We start from the raw sequence: 26,278 nt of genomic DNA, 5'->3' as shown, positions 1-26,278 counted from the left end.
AAAATACCTGTAAGAACAACACACTACTGTAAAATAGGAACATGAAGCTGTAATGTACTGCATGCTGAAAAGCATTGATTTTTTTTTTTTTTTTTTTTTTTAATTTATGCATCCTTAGAAAGTAAGGTGATTCTGAGTGATATCAATGGAAAAAGATTTTACCAGACAGGTAATCTGCCAAGTTTAGCTTTCTGCTCTATCTTAGAGCAGGCTCTGTACTATTTAAGGGGTACAGCCTGATGTAATAGAGTGAGATTGTATTTGAGGTTGATCATTAGAAACCATATTCTTTCTTTGGACTTATTTGAATTGTGGAATTACGTCTTTCAGTAAAGGTCACAACGTGTGACAGTTAATTAAGTCTAACACATATAAACTCATGTTATCCTACCTTCCAGGAACCGAAATCTCTCCCCTTCAGTTAAACAAACCTCTTCCTCATTAACTTTTCCCAGCTAATATCTGAGATGACGCCAGTCTTTGGCTGTTGAGTGACCTGTGCTTTGGCTGCAGCAGACAGGGCACCACTTGAGAAGCATCCTGTCTATCAAGAATGTCTAGCTTGAGTATTTCAGCATGTTGCAGACATTGAGCTGGTTTGGGAAGAGACAGTGTCAGGGAGAACAAACCAGGCAGAGAAGAGATTTCTGAAAAAATTTATATGTTTTGATTTGTATGCAAAAATTGCCCTTTGAACAATTTCACTGCAGCTATTTATCAGCAGCCAATTAAACTGTGCATCAGTGATTACATAAAAAAACTCCAGCACTGATTGTCAACACTGCATATGAGGCATAGACAGCAAATAATATTAGAAATACAGGTCAGAACTCCCAGATGAAAAGGCCAGTCTTTAAACTTCACATTTTCCAAAGCTAGGATTTTATCCCTCCCATTTTTAGAAGGTTTCCACTCCACTGATCACTTTAAAAGTGTTTTTAAAATCACCATAAGTTCATTATGAACCCCCTTGGCATGTGGCAAACAATGGCAATGTTACCTGCCTGAGATCTGGTGTCTGACAGGCTCTATCAGCAGTCCAGCTGGCCAGCAGTGATTTGGCTGAAGTACCATGTCTGAGGAGAATCCACATTGCAATTGCTCAGAAAAATGTGCCTTCAAATAAGGGTTGTTGTGCTGATTTCATGCCAGCTACTCAATATACTAATTTAGTTACAGTAATTTCACGATTACAAGCCGCACCTGATTATAAGCCCTTCTGTTGTTTGCAGCGAGGACCCTTGTGCAACAGAGTTGCCAATTAGTAACAGAATTGCGGGATCAGTAAACCCACTGGCTCTGCCCGGGGCCGGGTGGGCTTGGCCCACTCGGGGCTGCTGACGGGGCCAGGTGGCCCAGCTCAGCGCTGCCACTCGGCAGGGCTGCTTGGGGCCAGCCACCGCTGCCACTGGGCTCGCTTGCCCCAGCCCAGCGCTGCCCTACAGCAGCAGGCGGACACGGAGCCCTCCCATGGCAGCAGCAGGTGGGCACAGAGCTGCCCACCTCCTCCCCGCGCTGCCGGCACAGAGGCCGCCTCCATCTGCCGCACAACAGGGTAACCAATTTGTAACAATCATGCAATCCCGGGTTTTACTGGCAGGTGCTAGGCTCGGCACCCTGGCTGGCACTTCCGGGTTTGGAAATTTCCTATATTTTTTCATATATTAGCCGCTTCTGAGTGTAAGCCGCATTTCCGGGTTGGGGGAAAATTTTAGTCAGAATGGTGTGGCTTATAATAGTGAAATTACTGTAATTTATTGGGAAAATTCAGTGTAGAGACCAAACCCATTATGAAAGAGAACTCTCTCTTTGACAGACTTGACACTTTCACTCTCAGTCTTAGAGTAGTAAAAAGTGAGTCTTCCATCCACCTCCAAAATTGAAATATTCCAGCGTTCCCAATAAACAAATCAAGTAAAACAGTAAAGATTTATCTGTTTTGGATTTGATTCCATGAAATTTACCCTTTGTTTTAGCCAGACTAAATTCTTCATGTCTATAAAATTGTCTAGTCTTCGAAAACTACCTTTAGCTTGAATATAATATTGAGTGTTGCAGTCTTAAGGCTTTCAAGAACACTTTGTTCCTGAGAATTTATGGGAGGAGACTGAGATAGAAATGCTGAGGAGAACCTTCCCCATCCAGTCTTGACCATAGTCTCTCGTGACTTGTAGGACTTGGGAGAGAGACAGATCCTGCAGAAGTCCATTAGAAAGCAGAGGTGGAGCAGGATAGGTATGAGAGGCAGGTAGGAATTTGTCCTTGCTGGTATGTAGAAGGGGAACAGAAGGTCAAATAGGCATTCATGTAATTTTGGGGTTAGCTTTTAGCTTTACAGTGCTTATGAGCAACCTCCATCCAAGCTGTGGTTGGAAAAGGCTGGAAAGGGAGGTATGGAGAAGACTTACCAGATGATTTTGGAATCACATCTTCTGTGTCCTTGCAGAGAGTTCATCTGCAGACCACAGGGTATCACCTGAATGCCCATCCTTGTGGCTTGTCCAGGGCTCAGGGCTCTGTTTCATGGCAGGGCTGCTTGGAATGCTGTACCTGATCACAGGAGAGAACAGTGAGCCATTTATAGTTGGTGAGATTTTTCTTTGAGGAAAGTTGGGAAGAGAGATGTTGCTGTGTTTATTGACAGTCTGCTGTGCTGTGTATGCTTGTTATTGAAGGCAAGGTCAGGGGAGTTCATCTTATCTCAGTGCAACACAAATGGCCTGCTTGGCACAACTTCTCATTTCATTGTGCCTCATCTTAGCAATGACGGCATCTAGGTTGTCTGCTCACTGTGTCTGAATCATTGTCAGCTGCTGTAAATCTATGGGCTTTTTAAGGTCTCCAGAAAAGTCTTTATTCAGTAGTAACAGCTCTCCCCTTCAGTCTCCTCTCTCTGATGAGTCAGTAACCAGTGTGTGTGGTAGATGTGTAGGGCTGTTTGTGTCCTGATATCTGGTTTTAAATGTCATTGGTTTGCTGTGAGGTTCATGTGGTATTTCCTTGCCCACCAATCCTCTGGTGAGGATAAAGGCCCCTTTGGGGACCTGAACTGGGCTGGAGGGCCTGTCACAGCTGAAGATGATTCAGAGGCATACTGGAGACAGCCACAGTCAATTGTTGTCAAGAAGTGCAGCTTGCTGGCTGCAGTTACTTTTTATTTTTTATTATTCTTCTCCTTTCCCACAGTCTGTACCTGCTCCTCTCTTTTCAGCCCCTCTTGTTAATAGTTTAACATCACTGTTTTTCCCTTGTGCTACACTTCATCCCAGATACTGTCTGTTTTGCCTTTTGCACCAAGAGCTTAAATGAAATTGCTTTTCCTAAAACTTCTGGGAGCTATGCCTCCCTAAATGGCAGCATGAGTTATCTCATCATTCCTTGCCCTCCTTAGCCCTGTTTCTTTTCTCTCTTATCAGGCCCTTGCTAGGTTTCTCCTCTCATTCATCTCACATTCTCTTGAAGTTCCTTGCAAATGGATAAAAGGCTGAGAGGCAGTAGCAGCCTGTTAAGAACTGCAAGGAGGTTCTCTGAAGAGAACCATGCTGTTTGTGGTGGTGAATGACAGGAGGACAAGGGGTAGTGGGGATAAGTGAAGTTCTCAGTGGAAAATAATGGAGAAATCAGTCAAGCATTGAAAAAGATTGATGAGAAAAGCTGTGCTCTTCATCAGAGACGCAGCTAGGTGGAGCCTTGAGCTGGTCTGGGCCTCTTGCTGACCCTGCTTTGAACAGAAGATTGGCCCAATGACCTCCTGAGGTCCCTTCCAGCCCAAGTAATTTTCTTCTTCTAAGTTTTTTTCTTGCCTTTGTTCTCATTGTCCTCTCCACCTATTTCAGGCACGGTACTATCTTGGTGGATTATCTCTCTAGCTCAATTTTAGTTCAACATCCCCAGGACTTGTGTTTTCCAACTAACTTAAAATCTCAGCCTTTTATTCTGACTTCTGCCTACTAACACCTATTTATCAAACTTGGTTTGGATGCAGCATAATTAATCCCCTTCTCCTCAAGCACATCTCCTTGATTTCTGAACCATCATGTATTCTGATGCTCTTCTGCCTAATTCAGATATTGTCTGCAATCCTGCAATGGTTTTGCAAGTTGCAGAGAGGGTCTAAAAAGCATTTCAGTCATCCAGACTATTTTGGCTGTGTCTGCCTGAGTTTGTAGAGAGCTGAACTCAGTTAATTTCCTGTTGTTTGCAGAAGGTACTAAAATCACACTGATTTCACTTTTAAAATGCCAGTACTTCAGTGTTTTTCAAAGCATGGAGGATGAAAAATGAGAGAGGGAGTGTCATTTTGATGTTCAAGAAAACACTGCAGAGCTCAAAAGAGATGTTTGAGGCTGCCTTCCATAAAAGAGGCTTCATTCTCAGCAGTCTGGCAGCACATGCTCTTAAAATTTGATTCCAAAATGACTTGTTAATGATGAAACAGATTGCATTGTCTTTAAACAAATATTTGCTCTACACTGTACAATTTTAAATTCTTCTGAATGCAGCTGCAGGAATGATGTCCAGTTGTGTAACATTCCTGTTGCTAAGAAGTAACAAAAATAAGTGTAATTATTTATCTTGGATGTCTGAAAAAAATTTCTGATATTTCTTGCACAGCATTTGTTTGAGTCTGAGTCATAATGCAGACTCTTATAATTAGTGTACTAACTTCCATTAATTAGGCTGACACTTAATTGGATCTATAAAAAGCAACCATGACATGTCTGGTTTTAATCAATTACTGCATACTTCAGTCTGGTTCATGACTGCTGTAGTGATTGTTAATGACTTTGTATTACTGGGAGGCCAAATACATGAACTCTGTAGGTACAACAGTGAGTCTAGAGTGGCTTGGCTAGTTGGCACTTTACAGACCACATGGATATTCTGTTGGTCCTTTTTTCCTCTCCACCTTTTTGGGAGGGTAAGCAGGTAATGTGCTAGCAGGCATGGTGAGTGTGTGCTGAGGATAGCTGCAGTTCTGCCATTATTTTGGGATCCTTACATGGGGGGCTGAATGCAATCCCAGCAGTTTTGGACTATGTGCTCTTTGTGTTATGTCCTTGCTGCAAAAATCTGGTACAGGTAGCAAAAGAAGAACCAGTTTTATGCTCATCTGGTGAAGCATGTCCTCAGCTGAAATTCTTGGTCCTCATTTTACAAGTAAGCTAAGTCAAACCAGTATGTTTCTGTCTTGAATCCAGTGCATAGTCCCTTTTTCTTCTCTGGATACCTTGTCATCCCTATTCCAGTCAGTGGTAGGTGCTGTAGGATCTGTGTCAGGAGAATCCAGCATCCACATGTGTGTAGGGCCTTGCAGTCCCGCTCATCCCTGTGCCCGGACAATGCTGTGAGAACTGCAGGGGTTTAAGAAGCCATGGCTTTGTGAGTCACAACCCTCTGCCCACATGTTCCTGTGCCATAGTAGCCACACTCATGGTGACTTCTGCAAACTTATTTTACTTTGTGACTGAGGCAAGCAAGAAGCCTGTGGGCAGCTCAGCTGGCCATCAGTGGCAAAACAACGCTGTGGCAAACTTCATGGCTTATGAGAGCATGAACCTGCCTTGTGTCCAGGCTACAGCTCCTGCTTCTCAAGGAGTCTCTATGCCTCAGGAAGCAGCTCCAGGATGAAACATGAAATCAGGCAGCTTCATCCCTATTTGCTCCCACAGCTTTGCTTAAAATAGATGCACAAATCCATTAGCACATCCCCTGAAATTCTTTGATTTGCTGATTTGATTGTACTAAAGTAGAATAGAATATAGATACGTGTTGTAGTTAACTGAAACATGTTGCATTTTATATGGATTTTAGTAATTTTTTGGATGCAGTTGCTTACTTTGTTTAGTTACTGTAGAATTTGAGGCTTTGGAGGTTTTAGATAGTTACACCCAAACTTTGGAATGTGGCCTGAACCATGACTCCCTTTGATCAGTAATGATAGTTTTTCATGTTGTGATTGATATTTGCAGAGTTCATAAAACCTCATCTGCTCATCTAAAAAATGAAAAAAAAATAAAATTAAATATCCTCTTTCTGTCTGGTTATAATGCAGTTTCTAAAGAGCATGGGTTTTTTTCCCCTTTGGAAGGAAAAAGATGTAACCTAGTTGTTCCCCCCTGATGTTGGCAATGTATTTTAATGCCTTAGAATAAGAGTCAATGGGATGATTAAGTTTGAAAAACATCTTAGCTACCTGTTTTATTTAAATCTTTGAAATATTTTGTATTGCTCCTTTGTAGAATATCTCTTTTTGCTGGAACATGGGAAATTATTATCTGAATAAATCCTCAGCTACTTTGGTGGCTTTCATCAACCCAGCTTGAGTTTTCGTTGCTAATCGGTAGTTTTATTGACTTTAATTAGAAACAATAATATCAAAACTAGGACAAAGTAAGACTCCACTGACAATAAAGCACAACACTATTGCATAAAAGGGTGGAGGACCCAGGGTGATGAGTCTGGAGCAGACAACTTCTATGGCTCTGAGTAACTCTTACGTCCTTTGTCTCAGTTTTCCCCTATTCTCCTGCCATCTGTATACTAACAGTCCAGTGTCTAGCTCTGCTGTAAGGTTTAATAAACAAATTTCTGGGTGCTTTGCCAGATAATTAGGGTATATGGGTCACTTTGTTGTCAATTACTCAAGTTTGCCTGGATCATATTCAAGCAGAGGGGGATGACCTGGGAAGGATCCTTGTCCCATCTTCTGTTTTCTGCTGCTGAAGGCTGGAGCAGAGGCTGTGGCAAGGGGAGAACAGGTCCTGCAGCATGGCAGGAGAATGCTGTGTGCATGCGACTTCGCGGGCATTGTGGACATTTGGAGGTTGCAGCGAGAGGAGCTGCTGCATTGCTTCAGTCTGACTGGCTGCAGGGGGAAGTTGGCACTTCCCAGTCCCTGTCTGGGAACTTAGACAGCTTGCTTTCTTTCTTTTTTTTTTTTCTTTTTTTTTAATTTATGTATTTATTTTTGGCTGCTTACAAAAGGAAGTACAGTCCCATTTCGTTGCAGCATGAGCTGAAACCTCAGCACACCAGCTCTGCTGCCCAACCCTGAGCCTCACATACTGCTACAAAAGTTCTTGTCAACATGCAGCTTTTCTCATCTGTCCCCAGAGGGCAAGCAGAAATGGCCTATGAGGAGTCTTCTAAAATTCATTTTTCTAGGTAAAATTCAGTCCCTTCTGCTGCCTTTTCAATAGAAATGTGCATTGTCATTGGGCAGAATCCAAACCACCAGACAATAGTAGTGGGAGTATTATTTTTATGCTGAGGTTAAAACCCAGATAGTCTGTCCAACTCTGGCAGGTGTTTTTTAACACAGTGTATCCAGCTCAAGGATTTAAAATATTCTGCCTCTTCTCCACACTGCTGGGCATCTGTACCTTATCATCATTAGGAGTTCTGGGCTTTCAGCTTTCTCCAAAAACTAGACCCTGGAAACATTGGGCTGATATTTTGAATGGTTGTCTGTGTGTGTGTCTTTTTGTGCACAGGACCAGAACATCTTTCAACATACAAATTTCAGCATCCCTGAACAATCCCAGTTGTGTTCAGGTCAAGCACTGCAACAAACTGGTGCATCCTGGCAGCTGAGCAAAGTCACCTGCTTATTTCAGTGGAATAGCTAGGTCCTCCATGCTCCAAATTAATACGGTCATCCCAGAACAGAATGGAATTAGATGGTTCACTTTATTAACTTCTTCCCTTCCTGAGAGAAAGGACAATGGGTAGATAAAGCTAAACTCCTGGGGGTTTGGGTCATCTTTTGGGTCTTTCCTCCTCTGCTGACATCATGTGTTGTTTTGTATATGGGTTACAGGTTATTGTTTCTAGAATTTTTTGCAATCTAGATTTTAGTGTGTGCAGGACGGGGGAGGGTTGATGGATTATAGGGTGGGGGAACACACTGTGTTGAAGGGTTACATGTTGTGTTCATTTAGCATGGCCAAAGATTATGTTTGGCCCAAGTCACTGTTCAGCTGAGCTTGTCCCTGCAGATCTTGCCAGAGTAATCAATATAGGCATGTGTTTTGGGGTGACAGGGAGGGCACTGTGAAAATGAATTGTTCTCCCTCTGCCATGTTGGTATTTTTGTGACTTACAGTAGAAATCACTGGGGTGATGAAGTTTTGAAAAACATCTTTGCTCCGTGTGTGTACTGGTGTGGTTTAGTGCTTAGCCCTGAGTCACAGGAACCAGCTTCTGCCTCCAGCTGTGTCACTACTGTGTGGTGTGACCTTGGCATTGGCTGTAAGCTGACTGTGCAAGGATTGCATCTTCTTGATTAATAGCCTTGTTCAGAGTTATATGCCCTTGGTTCAACAGCACAAATAAGTCTTTATTACCTCAGTAGCAGCGTGGAGTCCTGGCTCAGAAAAAGTGCGCAATCCATTCCTGGCTTGGGAATCATCAGCACAATTAATTCTATTTGGATTGTACCTTAAAAGTTGCCAGTAAGGCAGAGATGCTGAGGCCTACTAACATCGCATGAGTTTAATTAAAAGAATGATTTGAAGCAGCTTTGGGTGCAGATACTTATTACTTCTCTATTGGTTCCTCTCACTTCCTCTATAATGAAATGTCAATGAACTCGAACAAAATGAGCTTTCATTCTGTGTGGCAGAAAGCTCCCAGAGGTGACTGCTTCTGGAGACTGTTTTACTAGTGTGTGAAGTAAAGGTGAAAGGGGGAAAGTTTCTCCCTTCCTGGCTGTTCATAGGGTGGAGAACATGAGTGTGATCTGTGTAATAGTGAGCTTCCACCATGTGTGCAGAGTATGGCTGTGCCCCAGCACCACTTCCAGGTGCTGCTTCAGTGTCCAGAGGGACTCCCAGGAGCCTGTAGCTAAAAGTGGCTAGGCCCTTCACTGGACTGGGGTGAGCAAGCTCAGCGTTTTGCAGGATGGGGCCCTGGCTTTTGCTGCGTTTCAGTGTATTGGAAGGAGTGCTGAGGATATTCTCTTGGCCTCCACATTAAACTCTGATTTTCCCAGAGAACTGGGCAGAGGGAAATACAGTCACAGAAAGGGAGCAATTAATTAAGCGGCTCTGTGCCTTCTTGTGGTGTCGACCCCGGCAGCGCCTGTGAACTGCATAAATGCACTCGGGCTTGCTGTCCAGAGCTCTGATCTGGGCAAAGCTGGCTGCAAAAGGACTTGTTTCAAAGCCTCTCTTGTATTCTTTGCTAGCACGTACAAGGACAGTGTTACAGACATTACCGCTCTGCCTGTAATGGCTAAGGAAAAAGGCTCAACAGATTAGTGGGCTTTTTTTCCTCTCCTGTGTGTATGCTTTTGTTGGAGATGAGGAATTAGCACTACCTTTTTTTTTTAAGACTCTTGAGTGCCCACAACCCAAACTGACCTAGGCACTTTTAGAGACTTAGACAGAATTTTCAAGTTATTTTTAAATGCTGGAAGTCTTGCAGAGGTCTGGAATGTTTAAATGATTGATTATTTGCATCGTAGAGCATAGGAGTCACAACCCTGCACTGAGGCTCCATTGTGCTAGGTGCTGAATGCACACAGAACAAAATGACTGGGTTTGCTCTCAGTACCATGAAATAGGAGCAGAGTCAACCCTCATCCCTCTTTTCTTGATACATCTGTACATGCTCAGTGTTACACAACAGTGTATCATATCACAGATATGTTTTTTATAGCAGATGAAGTACAAATAAAGGCTTGATTTGTATAGTGGGCATTTGCTTAGTATCTTGAAAGGCAGGGCACAGTCAACAGTATATAAATGCCTGGATGGAAAATAATTGTTCATGCACTGAGCTGATTACAGTGACTATATGTGTTTTTAGCTGTGTTTCTCTGTTGTGTCCAGGCTTCTGGTCAGTGCTACATTGCTGTTACCAGATGACTTGCATTTACTGCGCTCCTTTGATCACTTTGCCAGCTGACATCTGGCTAGTTTCCCTTTGCCAGGGTCCCGGGATCCTGGTGAAGTTCTCACAGTTACTCGTATCTGTCTTTTCCCTTTACAGTTAGCCTGAGAAATGAATGATTCCTCCCCTCCCTGCAGAGGGGGGTTTATCTGATGGGGAGCAGAGCTAGCGGGTGAGTGTTGTTTTTCCCTTTTTTTCAAGGATCAGACAAATTCAGCCCCACACCAGTGATGTTTGGTTCTATCACAAATTTCTTACACTTACTGTCACCTTGGGACAGTCCATGGAGTTGCAGTGCTGATGGTTTGTTTTGTAAACATAGGTGGTTCTCTGTGTACAAGTGCCTAGAGCTGAGGAAAGACAGAAATTGGTTCCTGTGGGAGTCGTGCTGCACTTGCCTTCTCCAGAAGCTGTCTTGGGCACAGAGAGGTTTTATTCTTGCAGGACAAAATTGATCTCTGACTATGAAGTGTTTGACCACGGCTGACATCTTGGAGCAACAAGAGGCTGGGGTTTTTTTATTTTTGATTGCTTTTAGGTATCTTGCAGTCAGCAGACCCCTTGAAAGATGAGTAATTAGTCATCATGCTTGGGCTACTGATCAGTAGGGAATAAGTGCAGTTCAAAGTGCTCTTAATAGCCTGCAGTGGTGGAGACTGTCCTGCCTACAGTAACTGAAGTGTCAGTGCCTGTGCTTGGGCAGCCACTGAGAAATGCCTCTCCCTGCAACCAGGCTGTTGCTCTGTGGGAAAGGATCTCATGCTGGCCAGCTAGTGTCACACTTTAGTTTTCAGTGTTACTTTGAGACTTTCATGTCAGTGAGACATTAGAGACATGCACATCAGATTGAGCAGACCTGAATGAGTACTTCAGCAATTGTAAGCTTTTCACAATATTTTCATCTTGTGCCTGATCATGGCTCAGTCACAAACTGAACTTATGACTAAACTCATTTATTTAGGAAAAATTCTTTACCTGAAGGACCTCAAATTGAAATATTTTAGCAAAAACCTGAAACATGCAGGGGCAGGTAGAGCAAGAACCTGCCTGTAACTCCTGTTTTCTACTGCAGGCCAACCTCCACACCTGGCAAACAAAAGCTTTTGGCCAGTTCTGCCTTAAACATGAAACTGTGTGACTCACTGTTTCATATTTGTTGTTTGTATTGCTATAGCAGTTGAAGCTCTTAAACTTTGGGTCCAAGACCTTGTTGCGCCAGGTGCTGTTAGGAGCATGGGAAAAAAAACAAACCAAAAAGACCATGTGAGGAAAAAGATGAATTTCTGTGTAACCCAAGACAACAGGTGGCTACAGATGGGGGATCGCAAGGAACTGATGATATGATAGTGAATGACCTGTGCAGTGAGTAATAGTCTTGGTACAGCAGTTATGTAAACATTGCTGAGGTTTTGTAGATGCTACAGCAAAGGGCAGTTTGAAGGAGGATGATGGAATGACAGAAGTTTGCAGTAATGTCTTAGCAAGTGAGAATGGCAACAAAGGGAAAAGTAACATGCTGAAAATATGCACAAAAATAGTGCTTGAAGGAAGATGCTTGCTGAAGAATCTAGTTAGTTGGTTGTACATGCTGTGGTCATATATGAGAGAGTGCAGGTACAAGAGCAAAGTGGAGATAGAAAGTATGTTTTTTGGTGGAGGGCAAACAGAGCCATGAGGAAAAGAAACCTACAGGCAGGCTATGTATTCAGAGTCTTAACCTGAAACTTTCTTCTGATGTGTTTACTACTAGCAACTCAAGGAAAAAGAAAGTGCTGTTTCTTTGGAGTTGTAACCTTTAACCAACATGTGACATGAGGGAACAGATGAGTGAAGCAGAATGTGTGTGTTCCTTTATTTGAAGCACAGATGTCTCCATAAGGAGCAAAGGAAAAATGCTGCTTTTTGTAGTGTTGTTTGTTTAAACTTCAGTTTAACAAAATTAGCCTGTTCAGAAACTTCAGTGAACATCCTTTTTAAGTTGAAAGCTTGCAGAGCAAGATGCAAGTCAAATGCCAGCCCCAGCAATTAGCACGCATCCTTTCATGAGTGTCAAACTCTGCTTAATCTCTACTGATCAGATTCTTTTTCTCCTACACTCTGTCTGCAGCTAAAAATAGCATCAAGTTGAAGATGTACCAAAGATAGCAGCTGCCCAGTTCATGGTTCTTCTGAAGCAGCTTGCTCTCTTCCCCAATCATGCTCTCTTCCCATGCAGCATGAGGGGAAACACAGATATCACAGCATGTACAGTAATTTCACAAATACAAGCCGCACGGACTATAAGCCGCATCTCTGGGTGTTGGCAAACATTTCGTTCTTTGTCCATAAATAAGCCGCACCCGAGTATAAGCCGCTCTGTCATTCGCAGCGAGGACCCGCATGCAACAGAGTTGCCAAATAGTAACAGAATCGCGGCAGGGCGGGGGTTACTGCCTCGGCTCGGGCTGTGCAGGCTTGGCCCGCTTGGGGCTGCTGACGGGGCCAGGTGGCCCAGCCCGGTGCTGCCGCTCGGCGGGGCCACTGGGGGCCAGCCACCGCTGCCACTGGGCTCGCTCACCCCGGCCCGGCGCTGCCCCGTGGTGGCAGGCAGGGATGGAACCCGCCGGCACCCGCGGCGGCAAAGGCAGGAGGGGAAAGAGCACCCCTGCTTCCGCCGCGGTGGCAAAGGCAGGCGGGGGCAGAGACTGCCTGCTCCTGCCACGGCAGGCAGGGGCAGGAGCCCCCCACTTACCCCATGGGCCGTGGGGATGGCAGCACGGAGCCCCCGCCTCCTCCCCGAGCCGTGGGGATGTCAGCACAGAGCCCCCCGCCTCTCCCCCGCCGGAAGGAGGGAGCTCCCCTGCCTCCCTCCCCACCCTGCGCTATCGGCACTGAGCTGGCCCCACCCGCCGCGCAACAGAGTAACCAATTTGTAACAATCGCGAAATCCTGTGTTTTACTGGCAGGTGCTCAGCTCGGCACTCTGGCTGGCACTTCCGGGTTTGGAAATGTCAGAAAATTTTTCACATATTGGCCGCTCCTGAGTGTTAGCCGCATTTCCGGTGTGGGAGCAAAATTTTAGTCAAAATGGTGCGGCTTGTATTTGTGAAATTACTGTATTTGGGAAGCTCTCACTGGCTTCAGGGTGTCCAGGAGCTCAAGTGCTCATAGATCACAATGTAGAAGGTATTGCTTGGAGTGCAGCTTCCCACATAAAATCAAAACTTGCAAAGGTGTGATGGTGTTTGATAGGCAGGTTTCTCACGAAGGAAGTGGAAACACAGCATGACGTGACTGCAGAACAAGAGAGGATATTTTAAAATAGAATCTCCAGAAAGTGGCTGGAGGAGAAATGGCTTCATAATAGGAAATGCATTGGTTGCTTCAGCATTAACACTCTCCCAGATATCTTCTCTGCAACAGGGATTCCTTTCAGCTGAACCATTTTTAGCTGTGTGGAAAAGCCCAGTTCTTTATCTCCATGGCTCTCTTACCACTAGAGGGGGACTGCACCCCATGCACCTCCTGTCCTGCTGGGTGTCACTGGCCTCATCTCAGTGCCCAGCAGCACAGCCCACTCTGCTCTGCTGAGCACTGGGGTCTTACAGCACCTGTGAAGGTCAGGCATTGCAGCCAAAGAAATACAAAGGCAGGTGGATGAGGAAAGCGTGATTGGTATAGTATCTGCATGCTTCTCTAGTTATCCAGTTCTGCAGAATGTTGGGTTTTATTCCCACACAGTTACAAAAAGTGTCCTGAGCATGACTTGTGTTCAGAGTAAGCTGAACAGTGTGTTTGTGCAATGTCTCTGAGTCACAAGATGTGAATAACCCCTCTGCATGCCTGGATGAAGGAACGTAACAGCAGCGCCATTGAACTGGTCAAAGATGAAATGGATACATGGTTGTTTCTAGATACTGGGAGGAAAGTGGGGTCTTTAGGTGTAACAGTCCAGTTGTGTGCTGGACCTGACCTGCCTGTTGCCTGCTGCCTTGCAGGGCTTTTACTCACGTGTTCACCTTTGGCCCAACCTTCCGAGCGGAAAACTCGCAGAGTCGCCGGCACCTGGCGGAGTTCTACATGGTGGAAGCTGAGCTGTCCTTCACTGAAAGCCTTCATGACATCATGCAGGTGGGCACTCCAGATGTCTGTGCAGGACTGGTACCAGAGTTTCTTCCTCCTCCCTGAGCTGTGCTCCCTGCCCTCAGTGGAGGTCACAGCTCCTCTCACCCTGTGTGAGCCAAGTAGAGGTTGCACAGGTATTTCCCAAGGAGGAGGGTTTGCTCAGCAGAGATGAGGCCATAGAGGGGATTTTGAAGGAATGATAGAGGTGCACACAGCCCTTATCTGAATGGGAAGCTCCACAGTTGCTGTATTGCCAGGGAATGTAAATGTGCTTGACTAGTGCTAATGAGTGGCACTCTCCCTTTCAAAATGTTCAGCACCTTTCCACCCAGTGAGCAGTATTTAAGCAGTGTGTTCCTTGGTGTGCTCTGTAAAGACCTCCTTTAAATCTGTATTGAAATCTGAAGGAGAAACAACAATTTCTGGCATACATTATTCACTGTGACTTTAGCAGAAGACTGGAGAAATCCTTAGTCAGACAGCTTTTGATTTTTCAGGACTGACCTCTCGGTTGCACTTTAACCACATGATGGATGCCTATACACTTTACTAGTGTCAGTATAAGCCAGCTTATACCCAGTAGAACTTGTAAGTAAACATCCAGACACACTCTCATTTATCAGATAAGGTCTGTGGAAAGAGATTGGAAAAATAACCTTATAAAGAAAAATACCTGAGGCACTGGCTGCAGACTTATAAAATAACATCCAGGTATTGGTTTCTTCAGCGTGGGTTATATACAGTGCTGAATCAGCATGGCCTGAGAGCAGAGCTGGCAGGCTCTGTGTGCTGCTTCTGAATCTGAGATGCCTGGATGGCACTGGGCTGTGTGGACTGACCCACTGGGAGTCTGTGCTCCATGATGAATAGCATCCTGCTCTTTCTTTTGTCTCTCCTTTTCTCCACAGCTTTGTGTATTCTTAGAGCACGTGTGTGTATATGTACACACTTTAATTCCTGTTTCTCCCCACTGTTTCTCTAGGTAATCAGGAGTCAATTGAAATCATCACTACTTCTATCTAGTATAATAAGCAGGATCTTCTATTAAGTGGTGTTTGAGTCCTTCAACACAGAATCAACATATCTTGTGCAGAAAACCCTAATTTCCTGGCTGTTGAGGTATAGACAGCCAATTCAGATTAATCAGAGAATTAGATTTGAAAACTGTTCTGGAATTTGTGGGGCTTTTATTTGTATTGAAAGGAGGAACTTTCCCTCTCAATTTTGCCTTTGTCGTTGCTAAGTGTCTTGTGAAGTCTCAGCTTGTGCTCCATTTTATATCTTCCCTCTGTCCCAAAGTCTTTGACAAGCACCTTTCCCTATAACAGAAACTCTCCTAGCAGCCATTATTTTGCATTCCTCATAGTGAGTTTGTATTGCAACAGGCTTAATTTTGTGGTGTTCTTACTTGGGGAAGTGGAGTTTCCATTTTGTTTATTTTTAAATCATTGGGCAATCTCTCTTACAACAAAACGAACAAAAAAAACTAATCAACAGAAAACCCTGCTAGTTGCTCTAAAGCCCAAGTGTCTTTCCTGGTGTAATTGACCTAAATTCAGTGTTCTCTTATGTATCTGCTTATTGGGTATTTTGCCTGTTTGTTGTCATCTGCAAGTTCTTTATTCGGTGCAAAATGCCAAGTTGAAAGCCTTCGAGGCTCCTGGCCAGGGTTATTATCTGAACTTTGTCCTCACATAAGGAACTGGATTGTTAAAAATTTATTTTTAAAATTGCTATTCAACATTTGGACTAAGTATCTCTCACTTGACCAAGTTGCTGTGCTGGGAAGGCTCAGCTTCTTCAGGGACATCTTGAAGTATTTGCTTATACATCATTAAAGAACCTTGCTACAAAGATGTGCGTGTTTACCATTCACTGGTGAGGCTTGAGATCTTTCATCCTAAGCTCCAGAAGAAACATAGTTTTCATTATGAAATAAAAGGAAAAAAGGGGATTTAATAACCAAGCTACATGTATTTGGGAACAAAGGGCGTGAAGTCTTAGAGCAGCAGCCTTTTTTCCCCACTGTAATTGCACAGAGTAGTGCTCAGTTATTCCTAAATTAGTAGCACAGTTCTTGTGAAGTCTCGTGTGTCTTAATCATGCAATCTAAATTTCTGTTGTGTGCCAAAATGTGTTTTAGTGCTACAAAGAAGCCTTGACTCTCACAGTCAGTACTGGTTCACAGTGCTTTCTGTGGAAAGTCCCGGGTGCCATGCAGTACTTCAGGCTGCATGGCTGGGTGATAATACTTCTGCTTTAGTGTAGAGGGTGCATGTAAGGGTACCTAAGGAGGGACCTCTTTCTGTAAGTCAAGTTAAGAAGTTGGGCCAGGTTGCCCCCAAGGCACTTCTTATTCAAAATGGATAAGAAAGAGAAGGATTTAGAAAAAGGTCTGGTAGACAGTAGAAGAAGTCCAGTTGTGGATATATCTGGACTCCCTAGAGCCATCAACCCTCCCAGTACCTGAACTGGTGGTCCAAGGTCTCCAGTTTCATTTGTGCTCTGAGATGCCTGTTATCACTCTCTCCCTCTCTCTTCAATGCTGTGTCATGTATTTGTAGGCCATTATCTTCTATTTTTCATTCCACTGTATCAGCAGTGCAGTATATTTAAAGGATCCCACTTCACTTGTGACATTAATGGAGTCTCAAAGAGGCAGTATGATACAGTCATTATTGAATTTCATCAGAAGCACATACAAAACCATGCTAAAAAAGACATTATTAAGGCTGTAAAGTTAGGAAATGCAAGAAGGAAGTCTTCCTGAGGGCACTGTCAGGAGTTTATGCATAGTGTTTGTCTTCCTTAACAAGATTATATCCTAGCAGTACTGTGTCTTTAAGGGATGAAGAATATATCTCTTTAAGATGGAGTATACAATTTAACACTCAGTATTTGAGCTGTGTCCTGAGGGCAGGAGTATTGTCTTCCTCTGGTTATGTACTTCATCAAAATTAATTTGCTGTCATTACAGCCTAGTGACATGGAGTATTTTTACCTCCATTTTACAGAGGGGAGTTCAGGCATGAAATGAAATCAGTAGCACTGCACTGATTTTCGGTGTCAGCTTTAGAGAGCTTGGATCTAAAACATGTATGTGATTTGATTTCCTGACTAGTTTGCACTCAACATTCTGTCTTCAGTACCAAGGCTGAGGCGTTTGGGCAGGTCTGACTGCAGTCTTAAGGAAGCAAACTGTGGTAATCACATGGGAAGGGTTAGTTCTAAAAGTTTTACACAATGGTCTTTAGGGACACTGGGGTATCTGCAGGACTGTAGGTTCCTTATCTGAAGTGATATCCAGCTGCCATAGCTCAGGCTTGTTCTCTTCCCTGACTTTTATCAGCATTCAGCTTTAGTGGAGCAGTGGTCTGGCAGACAAGTCTCTTTCCTTGCACAGCAGCAGCATCTCTCCAAAATGGAGCCTGAGCAGTTGGTTTTGTTGCTGAGACAGGAGATTTTATCACCAAGATTAGAATCCTACCCTCTGTGTGTATGTGCACACACAGAGTAGGTGTGAGCAAGCATGGATGCAACAAATAGTGGTCCACTGGTGAGTGGTTCCTGTGTAAGTAGCCTGTGATCTACACTGCATCCTTATGCATGGCCCAAGTAAATACATACATAAAAATCCTACTGGCAGGTCATGTGATTTTTCTTATGTAATCTTTCTTAATAAAGGTGACAGGATGATTTGAACCTTTCTTGGAGTGCACAGCACCTTCAATTGCTGCTGCTGACTTTTGCTACTCTGATTCAGCTGTGATCATAATTTTATTAGGGAAGAGGATAAGTTTCAGTATAAAAATACCCAGCGTAAAATTAAGCAATACCCTTCGGAACTGCTCCTATTCAAAATTGAACTGTTAACCATGAAACAACAGAGCAACATTGGGGAAAGCCAGTGTTGATACTACTGAAGTTTCAAATGTGAATATCAAAAGAGAAAGGCTAAAAGGGTTGAGGGAAGGGAGAAAGCTTTAACCTCTGTCCTTCTTGCCTGCCCCCCTACTAGCACAGTTTCCACATCACCATTGTGAAGCAACCACATTATTGGGCTTTTGGGACATCCAGAGTCTGAGATGAACTACTTGCTGTCATTCCAGTGCCTTTTTCCCTGTGTAAGTCTCCTGTCAAACATGTTTCTTTCAGAATATGTTCAACCAATCACCTCTATCTCAAACTTGTGTTCCCTTAAACTAGCAAGTCAGTGATTGCACTTCTCCATTCATTTTGCCTATAGCCTGCTTTGCAGTCCTTCATTATACTATCTGCTTAAACCCATAAATTCTCCGATTGAGAGGGTTTTTTTTCCCTCCTTTTCCTTTTTTCTGTCTACTGTTTGTGCCTAGTACTTGCTTGGCATAAATAAGAGCAGTGAGGAGGCCAGTGTATGACCCACGTGTCTGTCTTTTTTGCCAGGATCAAACCTCAGTCTCAAACCTGGAAATATTTCTCAGATTGTTTTTCCCATACCACCCACATCTTTTTTCCACCAGAGGAAGCTGCTTATGTTGAATGCTGTGGGAACCTAATTGTTACTTTATCGCACAGTGAGGAAAAAAAGTGTTAATTAAACAACATGCCTTTCCGAAACCAGATGATACTTTCATTTTCTAGAAAGAGGAAGCTTAATGTAAAATCCCTTCGTCTCTGCCTGGTGAAACCAGATGAATTACTAAGAAGTTTTCTAATTTCATTTGCATAAGCCTTTTTCTAACTACTTTGAAGAAAGTTCAAAGCTGACTGTTTGGTTATTTGCCACTCAGCAGCAGGAATGCTGGCTTTTCATTTCCTCTGTGTTTGAGTACCAGGAGGCGTAAAACTGTTCATCTGCATATGATAATGCTGTTCCCTTATTTGCATCTTGCTCTTTTTTTTTTTAAAAGGAGAGCCCAGGTTGATGCAGGAATCTTGAGTCTGAGTTTGGCTCCAGAGGGGTGCAAATGGTCTGCCTTACCAGCTTCACTAGGCTGGTGGGATGCAGGGGTTATTCACCAGCACCAGCAGTGTTCCAGCAGCTTGGGGCAGGTGTGAAGGATGTTCATCTAAACATTAGTTTGAGCAACATGCCTGAAATCTCATCTTGGCTGTAGCAGTAGCCCAGCTGCTTTGTTTCAGTGCCTTGTGTTCCTCTTACCCTGTAAGATCTGGTTCCTTGTAAGGCATAGACCTACTGCATCTTCCTGAGATCTGCTGGCTGAACAATGGGTTCATCTTTCCATAGTCGCAGACTTTGTGGCTGCTGCTCACCTAGATATCATTAGTGGAAACTTCACTTCTCTCAACTCTGCAATTAACGAAGCAGTTGTTCCACTCACAAAAAAAATAAACCAAACAAAATCCAAACAAAAACAACAAACAAAAATAAACAAAAAACACCACAATCAACCAGGAATGTGCCAGAACTTTGAGATGCGCTTTGTTAGGAAAAATCTTGTCCCATCCCAGGCTGAGATGACATGCAGCCCCAACTGCATTGCTCTGTTTTTACAAAGAAAATGAGCATGGGAGGGTGATTTTGAAGAAGAGATGGGATGCTCATGAGTTGATACCACTGGTGTCAACTGCCTGCTTTGTGCTAGTGTAAGACTACAGGGAGCCATGGGAACTCTTAGTCTGCACAACTGCAAGTGTCTTGGATGGTCTGCTTTGCTTAACCAAAAGAGAAGAATGACTCTTGAAACGGGTTGATGAAAATGCACCAGCATCCCATGTGGGGGCTTTTAATGGCATTTTAATTTCTTAATGAGTGAAGCCCGTTTTACTGGATAAGTATATCCAAATTGGATGATAATGTCATTTAGTTAATCCACATTAGTTTAGGGAAATGGAACCACATCTTTTTAGTTTCTCAAACATCCCTGCATTGATGTGTCCTCTGCTTTAGCTCTCTGCTCATCTTGTATATGTTCACTTTGCCCTTACTGTACAGTCTCTCTTCCGGAAATCTGTTTTATGGGCTTGCTCTGCAAACTACATGTTTATTCTCTTTCCTTCAGTTTTGCCTTTTCTAACAACAAAGTGTAAATCCAGAATTGTTCATTACAGGACAGATGCCTCTCTAGAGAATTAATCTCAGACTGGACCCATAAATGGTTGTAACATGGGTCTGTGGCTAGTCAGGGTTGCTGCTTGAATATTTTAGCTGTGATTTTTTTCACTGGAGATACCTGGCTGAAGATACTGAGGCTATCAGCCAACACTGAAGCCCTAAACCCATAGCAACAATAAAGGTTCCAGTGCTCTTCAGCTACTAAGCAAGCCTGCTAATTAGGAGCATTAGTGAGGTGTTCCCTCTTATGCAGTCTGACCATGCAGAAGAACAGAAACTCTTTGGCTGATGTGTACTGTGTTTCATTTATAGTCTGGGACACCTAAGCAGTGTTCATTCTTCATGCATTTCTTTTTTCTCTATTAGGTTATGGAAGATCTTTTCAAGACAGTGACAAGCACTGTGCTCTCCAAATGTCCTCGTGATGTTGAGCTTTTTCACAAATACATAGCTCCTGCACAGAAGGTAATGCATGTGACAGGAAAGAACTGCAGTCCTGTCATGTGTTTTGGGGGTTCTTGGCTATAGAAAGGCTTAATTTTTAATTTTTTTTCCTTACCGTTGTCCTGTGTTAAGAAACTGTAAAGAGCTAAGTATTGTCTTGAGCGTAAGTGATTGTTCAGGCCCATAGAGAGGGGACACACAACTCTCTGTAGCTGGTAGCAAGTGTGGTAGAACTGTAGTTGTTACTTCACCTGGTAGCCTCTGAATCATTAGCTTCAATAATTGGGTACCCTTTTAGCACTGAATGGCCAGGAGTGGATTTTGACCGAAATCTAGATCAGAATGCAGTCCTACAAATTACAATATAGATGGAGGTTACTTTCCTGAGTTTGCCTCTGAATTGTGAAGGGTAGCTTTACATGTTTATATTTTTCTTGTTTTGACCAAGGGCAGGTTGGAACAAATACTGAAGCACAAATTTATGATGTAAGTACTATTTCAAAATGATCTTGCAGAGGGCTTTTGGGGAAAGAGTTCCTATTTTGCCTATGTTCTTTTTCTTTCACAACTCATCGTCTTCTGGGTTAACATAGTGTCTCCAAAAAAGTATGAGTTGTAGTTCCCATTTACTGTTTGTCAGGTATACGCTTTCAGCTCTGCATGAGACTGACCTGAATCTGCTGGCCTTTGGTTTTTGCTTCCCTGGGCAAGATCCTCGAAAGTATTCTGCTTCCAGCATGTACCTGCACAGTGGTTGCTCATGGTCTTGCTTGGTTTTGGCTTTGATGATCTGCTTTCTTTCACACTTTCACTCCAGTGGCTCTCCTTTTATGAATTTTATGATATTTAACAATCCCGATTGGTTCTCTATTCCCAATTGATTGTGTAGCTCCTAATCCCAGTTCTCTTTGTGCTAAAGAACTGAAGGGTTTGGGTTTCCCTCACTGGCCCCCAAGAGTGCCACCTCCTCCCTACTCCTGGTTGTCTCTTCAAATGGTGGAGCTCTCCATTTATCCCACAGAACATTTTAGGGCTGCTCATCCCAGCACAGGTTATCTCGTTAAGCAGCTATACCTGGGCAAACAGGATCATGATGGATCCCGCTGTGCCTCTGCCTGCATGAGCACCACGGGAGTCCTCAGTGAAGTTACCATCTCCCCATTTCAGTCCTCTCTTTGGACCTAACTGATACTACTGAAAGGTCAAAGTTGCACTCAGCTTCTTCCATGCTCCAATGAAAAGGAAAGAGAGACAGACCATGTCTTTCTTCCTCTCTGTCTCTCTCTTCATTGGCTGCTGGCAGATCTGGGGCATTCCTGGCTTACACACATTGGATGTTGAACCTGTGCCAGAGATATATTTCATTTGGCCTGTGGCCTCACATAACCCAAACGTATGGAGCAATATATTCCTTCTTGAGGTATTTCCTCCAGAACCCTTCCCTGGTTTAGTAAAACCTTGTAATGGGGTGTAAAGAGCTTGTGCTCCTTAGGGAATTTGGTTTTTAACTGGATTACCCAGTTCAAAGATGAAATTATTGTGACTATGTTATTCTTTCTTCTCTCTGTCCACAATATTTGGCTTGGTATGTGGAAAACTTGGCTACCATGTTATCTTCCACTGAGTCTAGATTTCCAGTTACCAAACCTGTAGTATTGTTCACTGCACTTTTTCTGTTTGTTTTGCCATGATGCTGTTCTTTTGTGCTGGTGGAAATTGGTGGAGAATCTGCTCTCAAATCTGCCAGAGAAGTAGAGAAACTTTGCTGCACGTAAATCTCATGGGTTTTGCAAAGTAAAGTAGAAACATTTGAGCTACAAGCCCTTTGCACCCTGGGTTGTTATTTTTGCCTAACACACCCTGGACTAGAGCTGTGTTGTTGTAGCTGTGCTGATGAGGACATAGTGTTTTCTTTTAAAAAATCCACTAATTTCTGTGAAGCAATTCCCTGCAGAGCTCACTTCTGACTAAAATGCAATATTGCAATAATGCAGAAGTGTTGAGAGCTTGGTACTTCCTGCCCTGCATGTAGCTGAAGCACAGGAAAACATAGGATTCTTGCCATATAAAATGCTTTTTGGTTTTTGTCCAAAGAAGCATTGCTGGGAAGTCTGACATTACACACAAGTTGGCATGGTGGTGGGGAAATGCCTCCTTAATTTTCCAGCATGGCACTTAGCCAGAAAACTTTGTTATTCCTTTCATAGTTATCTAAAAGACTTTTTTCTTCCTCTTGCAGAATTTCCTACAGTGAGGCAGTGGAAATTTTGAAGCAAGCTCCTCAAACTTTCACTTTCAAGCCAGAGGTAGGTCGTTGACAGCTGGTTTGTCCCTGTGCAGAGCCTGAACTTTGTAGAAGCTCCTTTCTTTCTCTCTCTGTCTGATACCACAAGAATTGTTACTTTTCACAGGTATCTGCCTCCTGGGGTGTTTTGTGTGCTGGGTTGTAAATCCAGTGTAACTTTTGTCCTTTCGGATTGAAATGGGACCAGTACAAGGAGAGAGATCTGTGGCAGGAGAACATGTAACACTTGCAGGGAAGGAAGTGATGAGATTGCAGCTGAAGGACCGAGGCTTTAGCAAAGGCACTTCTCTTTCCTGTATGTGAGTAGTGCTAAGAATGTTTCAGATCCAGTAGCAATCATCTAAGAAGAGCTGCTGTAATAGTTCTCAAGAAAAGGAAAGATAAAAGGATAGCACCGTAAGTTTGACAAGAATTACAGTAATTTCACGAATACAAGCCGCAGCAAGAAGACTAAAAGTTTGGTGGAAACCCAAAAATGCGGCCAATATTCCGGTGCGGCTAATCTATGGACAAAAATGTGATGTCTGCCCTTACCTAGTATCATGCTGGTCCAGTCCCGAGCCAAAACAGTCTGAAATCCATGGTTTCCCGTTGTTCCGACGATGAACCAATCAGAGAACAGCTTATTGCCTGCCTGTGGATGGCGGCTTTACTGAGGGGCGGGGGTTGTTATCGGGGTGAGTTACCTCGGCAGTTCGATAAAAGTGTGTGATACTTCTCTGTACTTTTTAAAGTGTTTTCAGTCTTGTGCGGCTACGGGGCTGGCTGGGCTCGCAGGGAGAGGGCTGGGGGAGCCTCTCTCCCCGCAGGGAGAGGGATGAAGCGGGCAATCGGCTCGCAGGGAGAGGGCTGGGGGAGCTGCTCAGCCCGCAGAGAGAGGGCTACAACGGCCGCTCCCCCCGCAGTCGCAACGGCTACAACGGGGCCGCTGCCCCTGCGGGGCTGCGAGGGCCAGAGCGGCGCTCGCCCCGCGGGCCGCGGGGGCTAAAACGGGGCCGCTTCCCCCGCGGGCTGCAAGGGCCAGAGCGGCGCTCCCCCCGCGGGCCGCGGGGGCCAGAGCGGCGCTCCCCCCGCGGGCCGCGGGGGCTAAAACGGGGCTGCTTCCCCTGCGGGCCGCAAGGGCTACAACGGCCGCTCCTGTGCCAGCACGGAGCACGGAGATGTGGCTCCCCTCGGAGCTCAGATGCCTGCCCGCGCGGCTGAGCGGCTGTTTAAAGGCAACGCGGATCCATTGGGAATGCTCGCAAAATGACCACACTATTGTTCCTGTCTTTTTCGGCTTGTAAATAAAGGGTGTGTCTTTTTTCACTTGGAAACAATGTTTCCAAGGTCGGCAGTAAGCCAGTAAGCCCCAGCGATCCCGCGATTGTGTTACTAAATGACGATTTTGTGAAAGTTCGCTGCGAACTAAAGTGCGGCTAATATTCCGGGTGCGGCTTATCTATTAACAAAGGCAACAATGTTGCCAACACACCAGCAGTGCGGCTTATATTCCGTGCGGCTTGTATTCATGAATTTACTGTAATAAACCAATACCATGTGAAAATACCATGTAATTTAGATATAGGTAAAGGAAATCCCTTGTCTTTGCAAAGCATGGATGTTGACTGGGAAAAAGAGTAATGTGCTAGTCTTTCTAAAGCTATGAGATTATGGTTTTCTAAAAATAATATTTTGCCCAATTTCAAACACACACCCACTCCAGTATGGGACAGCATTTGTGGTGGTGCTCATCTTATGTCATGTTGTGTTTAGTCATTATCTCATTATGATACTTTGAGGAAAGTAACCCTCTGGCTGAAGCCACCCTCATTGCTAGTTGGGTAATCATCTCATCTCTGTGCACAAGTGAATGTAGAACCTCAGATCTTGTCTCTATACTACCTGGATCTGAGACAGAAAACTTGAGGTATTTTAGTATGAAGAGAGTCTGGGGGAGGTCTGTTCCCCTCTTCCCATCCATTCCCCACAATAATCTCTGCGCATCCTAAAAATGGACTGGGGATCTCAAGACAAAAGCCACAGGATTTATAACATCCCTGGAAAAAAGGAAAAGTGAAGGGCATCACAAATGTCCAAGGTTTCTGATAACAAAGAATTGGTTAATAGGGTGCTAGGTTTTCTTAAGTTAGAATTAATGTAGCATGTAACAGAACACAGCAGGGAAGAGAGTAATCAGCATAGAGAAAGCTGCTGTCTATACACCAAAGGTAATACTGAAATAAGGCTGGTTTGCTGGATCAAGTAAGCTGGCTTTGGAGGGCTGCCAGTTTTCCTTTAGATACACAGAACATGGTTTCGGGTTTTTGGGGTTGGGATTTTTTTTCCTTGTTTTGGGTTTTTTCTGATTTGATACCAGATGCTTGGGTGTGATGCAGGGACAATCTGGCCCTGTTCTGTTAAGTTAAATCATGTTATTTTATATACTTTGCTCTGCCTGTAAACTGACTACTTCCCAGCGACCTGTATGAGAAATTGCTTTGTTTGGTTTCATGTTATTCAAAGCAGCTCATCTCTTCTATGTACAGGGATTTTGCTGGGTGTCTTGCCATGGGCAAGAAGCACCAAAGCAGATTCCCAGGCCCCTTTTGCTGTCCTTGCAGTGGGGCTGTGACCTCCAAACGGAACATGAGAAGTACCTGGTGAAGCACTGTGGGGAGATTCCTGTGTTTGTCATTAACTACCCATACGACCTCAAACCTTTCTACATGCGCGACAATGAAGATGGACCTCAACACACGGTGAGTCCATGAGCCACACCTCCACCACTTTTTTGTCTAGGAACATGTCTTGGCCTCCTGACAGACATCATCTGCCGGGCCTGCCCTCAAGATAGTCAAGATAAGATGTGACTATCAGGTGATCCTGTCCATTTTTTCTCCTGTTGTAGAAAAATATCCAAAGTGGGATAGGAGGAGGAAGATTTGGATGTTGGGACAATGTTCACTTTTTGCTTAACTACCTTAAGAAAAGTTTGCCATAGTTTATTTCTTTTCCTGGTAAACTTCTGTACTGTTAAGTGAAAGGCCTCCAAGTAGTCTGTGATTCTCTTGTCATCCAAATGTAGCATCCACATAATGTTCAAATAGCAGATGGGCATGAGAAATAAACTCTTTATCAAGTCTCATGCTTTGAAATTGTGATTTCTCAACTGAATTGAGACAACTTGAAGCATTGCTTCTGCCAAAATAGAGCAACAACACCACCATGCACCAATGTGTATTCAGTGGCTTTAATGCTAGCAACATTTCAGCTATGGAATAAGAAAAATAATCCTAGAAGACCAACCAGAGAAGACGGCCTATACCTAACAGTGGTAACACTTGGATCCAGCACGAGTGCCATTGCTACCATATCCATTAGAACTGGCTCAAGGAATGGGGATAAATAGGGCTGAACACAAGCTACAGCATCAGAACAGGAAATCAGGGCTTCAGAAAACTTCCCCGTATGTCTGTCTTGTCTTCTGA

The 26,278-nt window shown here is 44.0% G+C and overlaps 1 protein-coding gene across 1 annotated transcript in view; it reads left to right on the top strand.

Annotated features, from left to right (window-relative positions):
* The window catches only part of NARS2 (asparaginyl-tRNA synthetase 2, mitochondrial), a 51,743-nt gene that overhangs the window by 16,998 nt on the left and 8,467 nt on the right, over window positions 1-26,278 (top strand). Inside the window, exons 7-11 of the mRNA XM_033086405.1 lie at window positions 13,875-14,007; window positions 20,426-20,524; window positions 20,952-20,989; window positions 22,743-22,809; window positions 25,412-25,549. Coding sequence (XP_032942296.1) covers window positions 13,875-14,007; window positions 20,426-20,524; window positions 20,952-20,989; window positions 22,743-22,809; window positions 25,412-25,549 — 475 coding nt within the window. The remainder of the gene's footprint in view (window positions 1-13,874; window positions 14,008-20,425; window positions 20,525-20,951; window positions 20,990-22,742; window positions 22,810-25,411; window positions 25,550-26,278) is intronic.

The sequence above is a fragment of the Catharus ustulatus genome, chromosome 2 (genome assembly GCF_009819885.2).
Source record: "Catharus ustulatus isolate bCatUst1 chromosome 2, bCatUst1.pri.v2, whole genome shotgun sequence".
In the NCBI taxonomy this organism is placed as follows: domain Eukaryota; kingdom Metazoa; phylum Chordata; class Aves; order Passeriformes; family Turdidae; genus Catharus; species Catharus ustulatus.
Note: the sequence above shows the minus strand (reverse complement) of the source record. Positions and strands in the feature narration are given on the sequence as shown.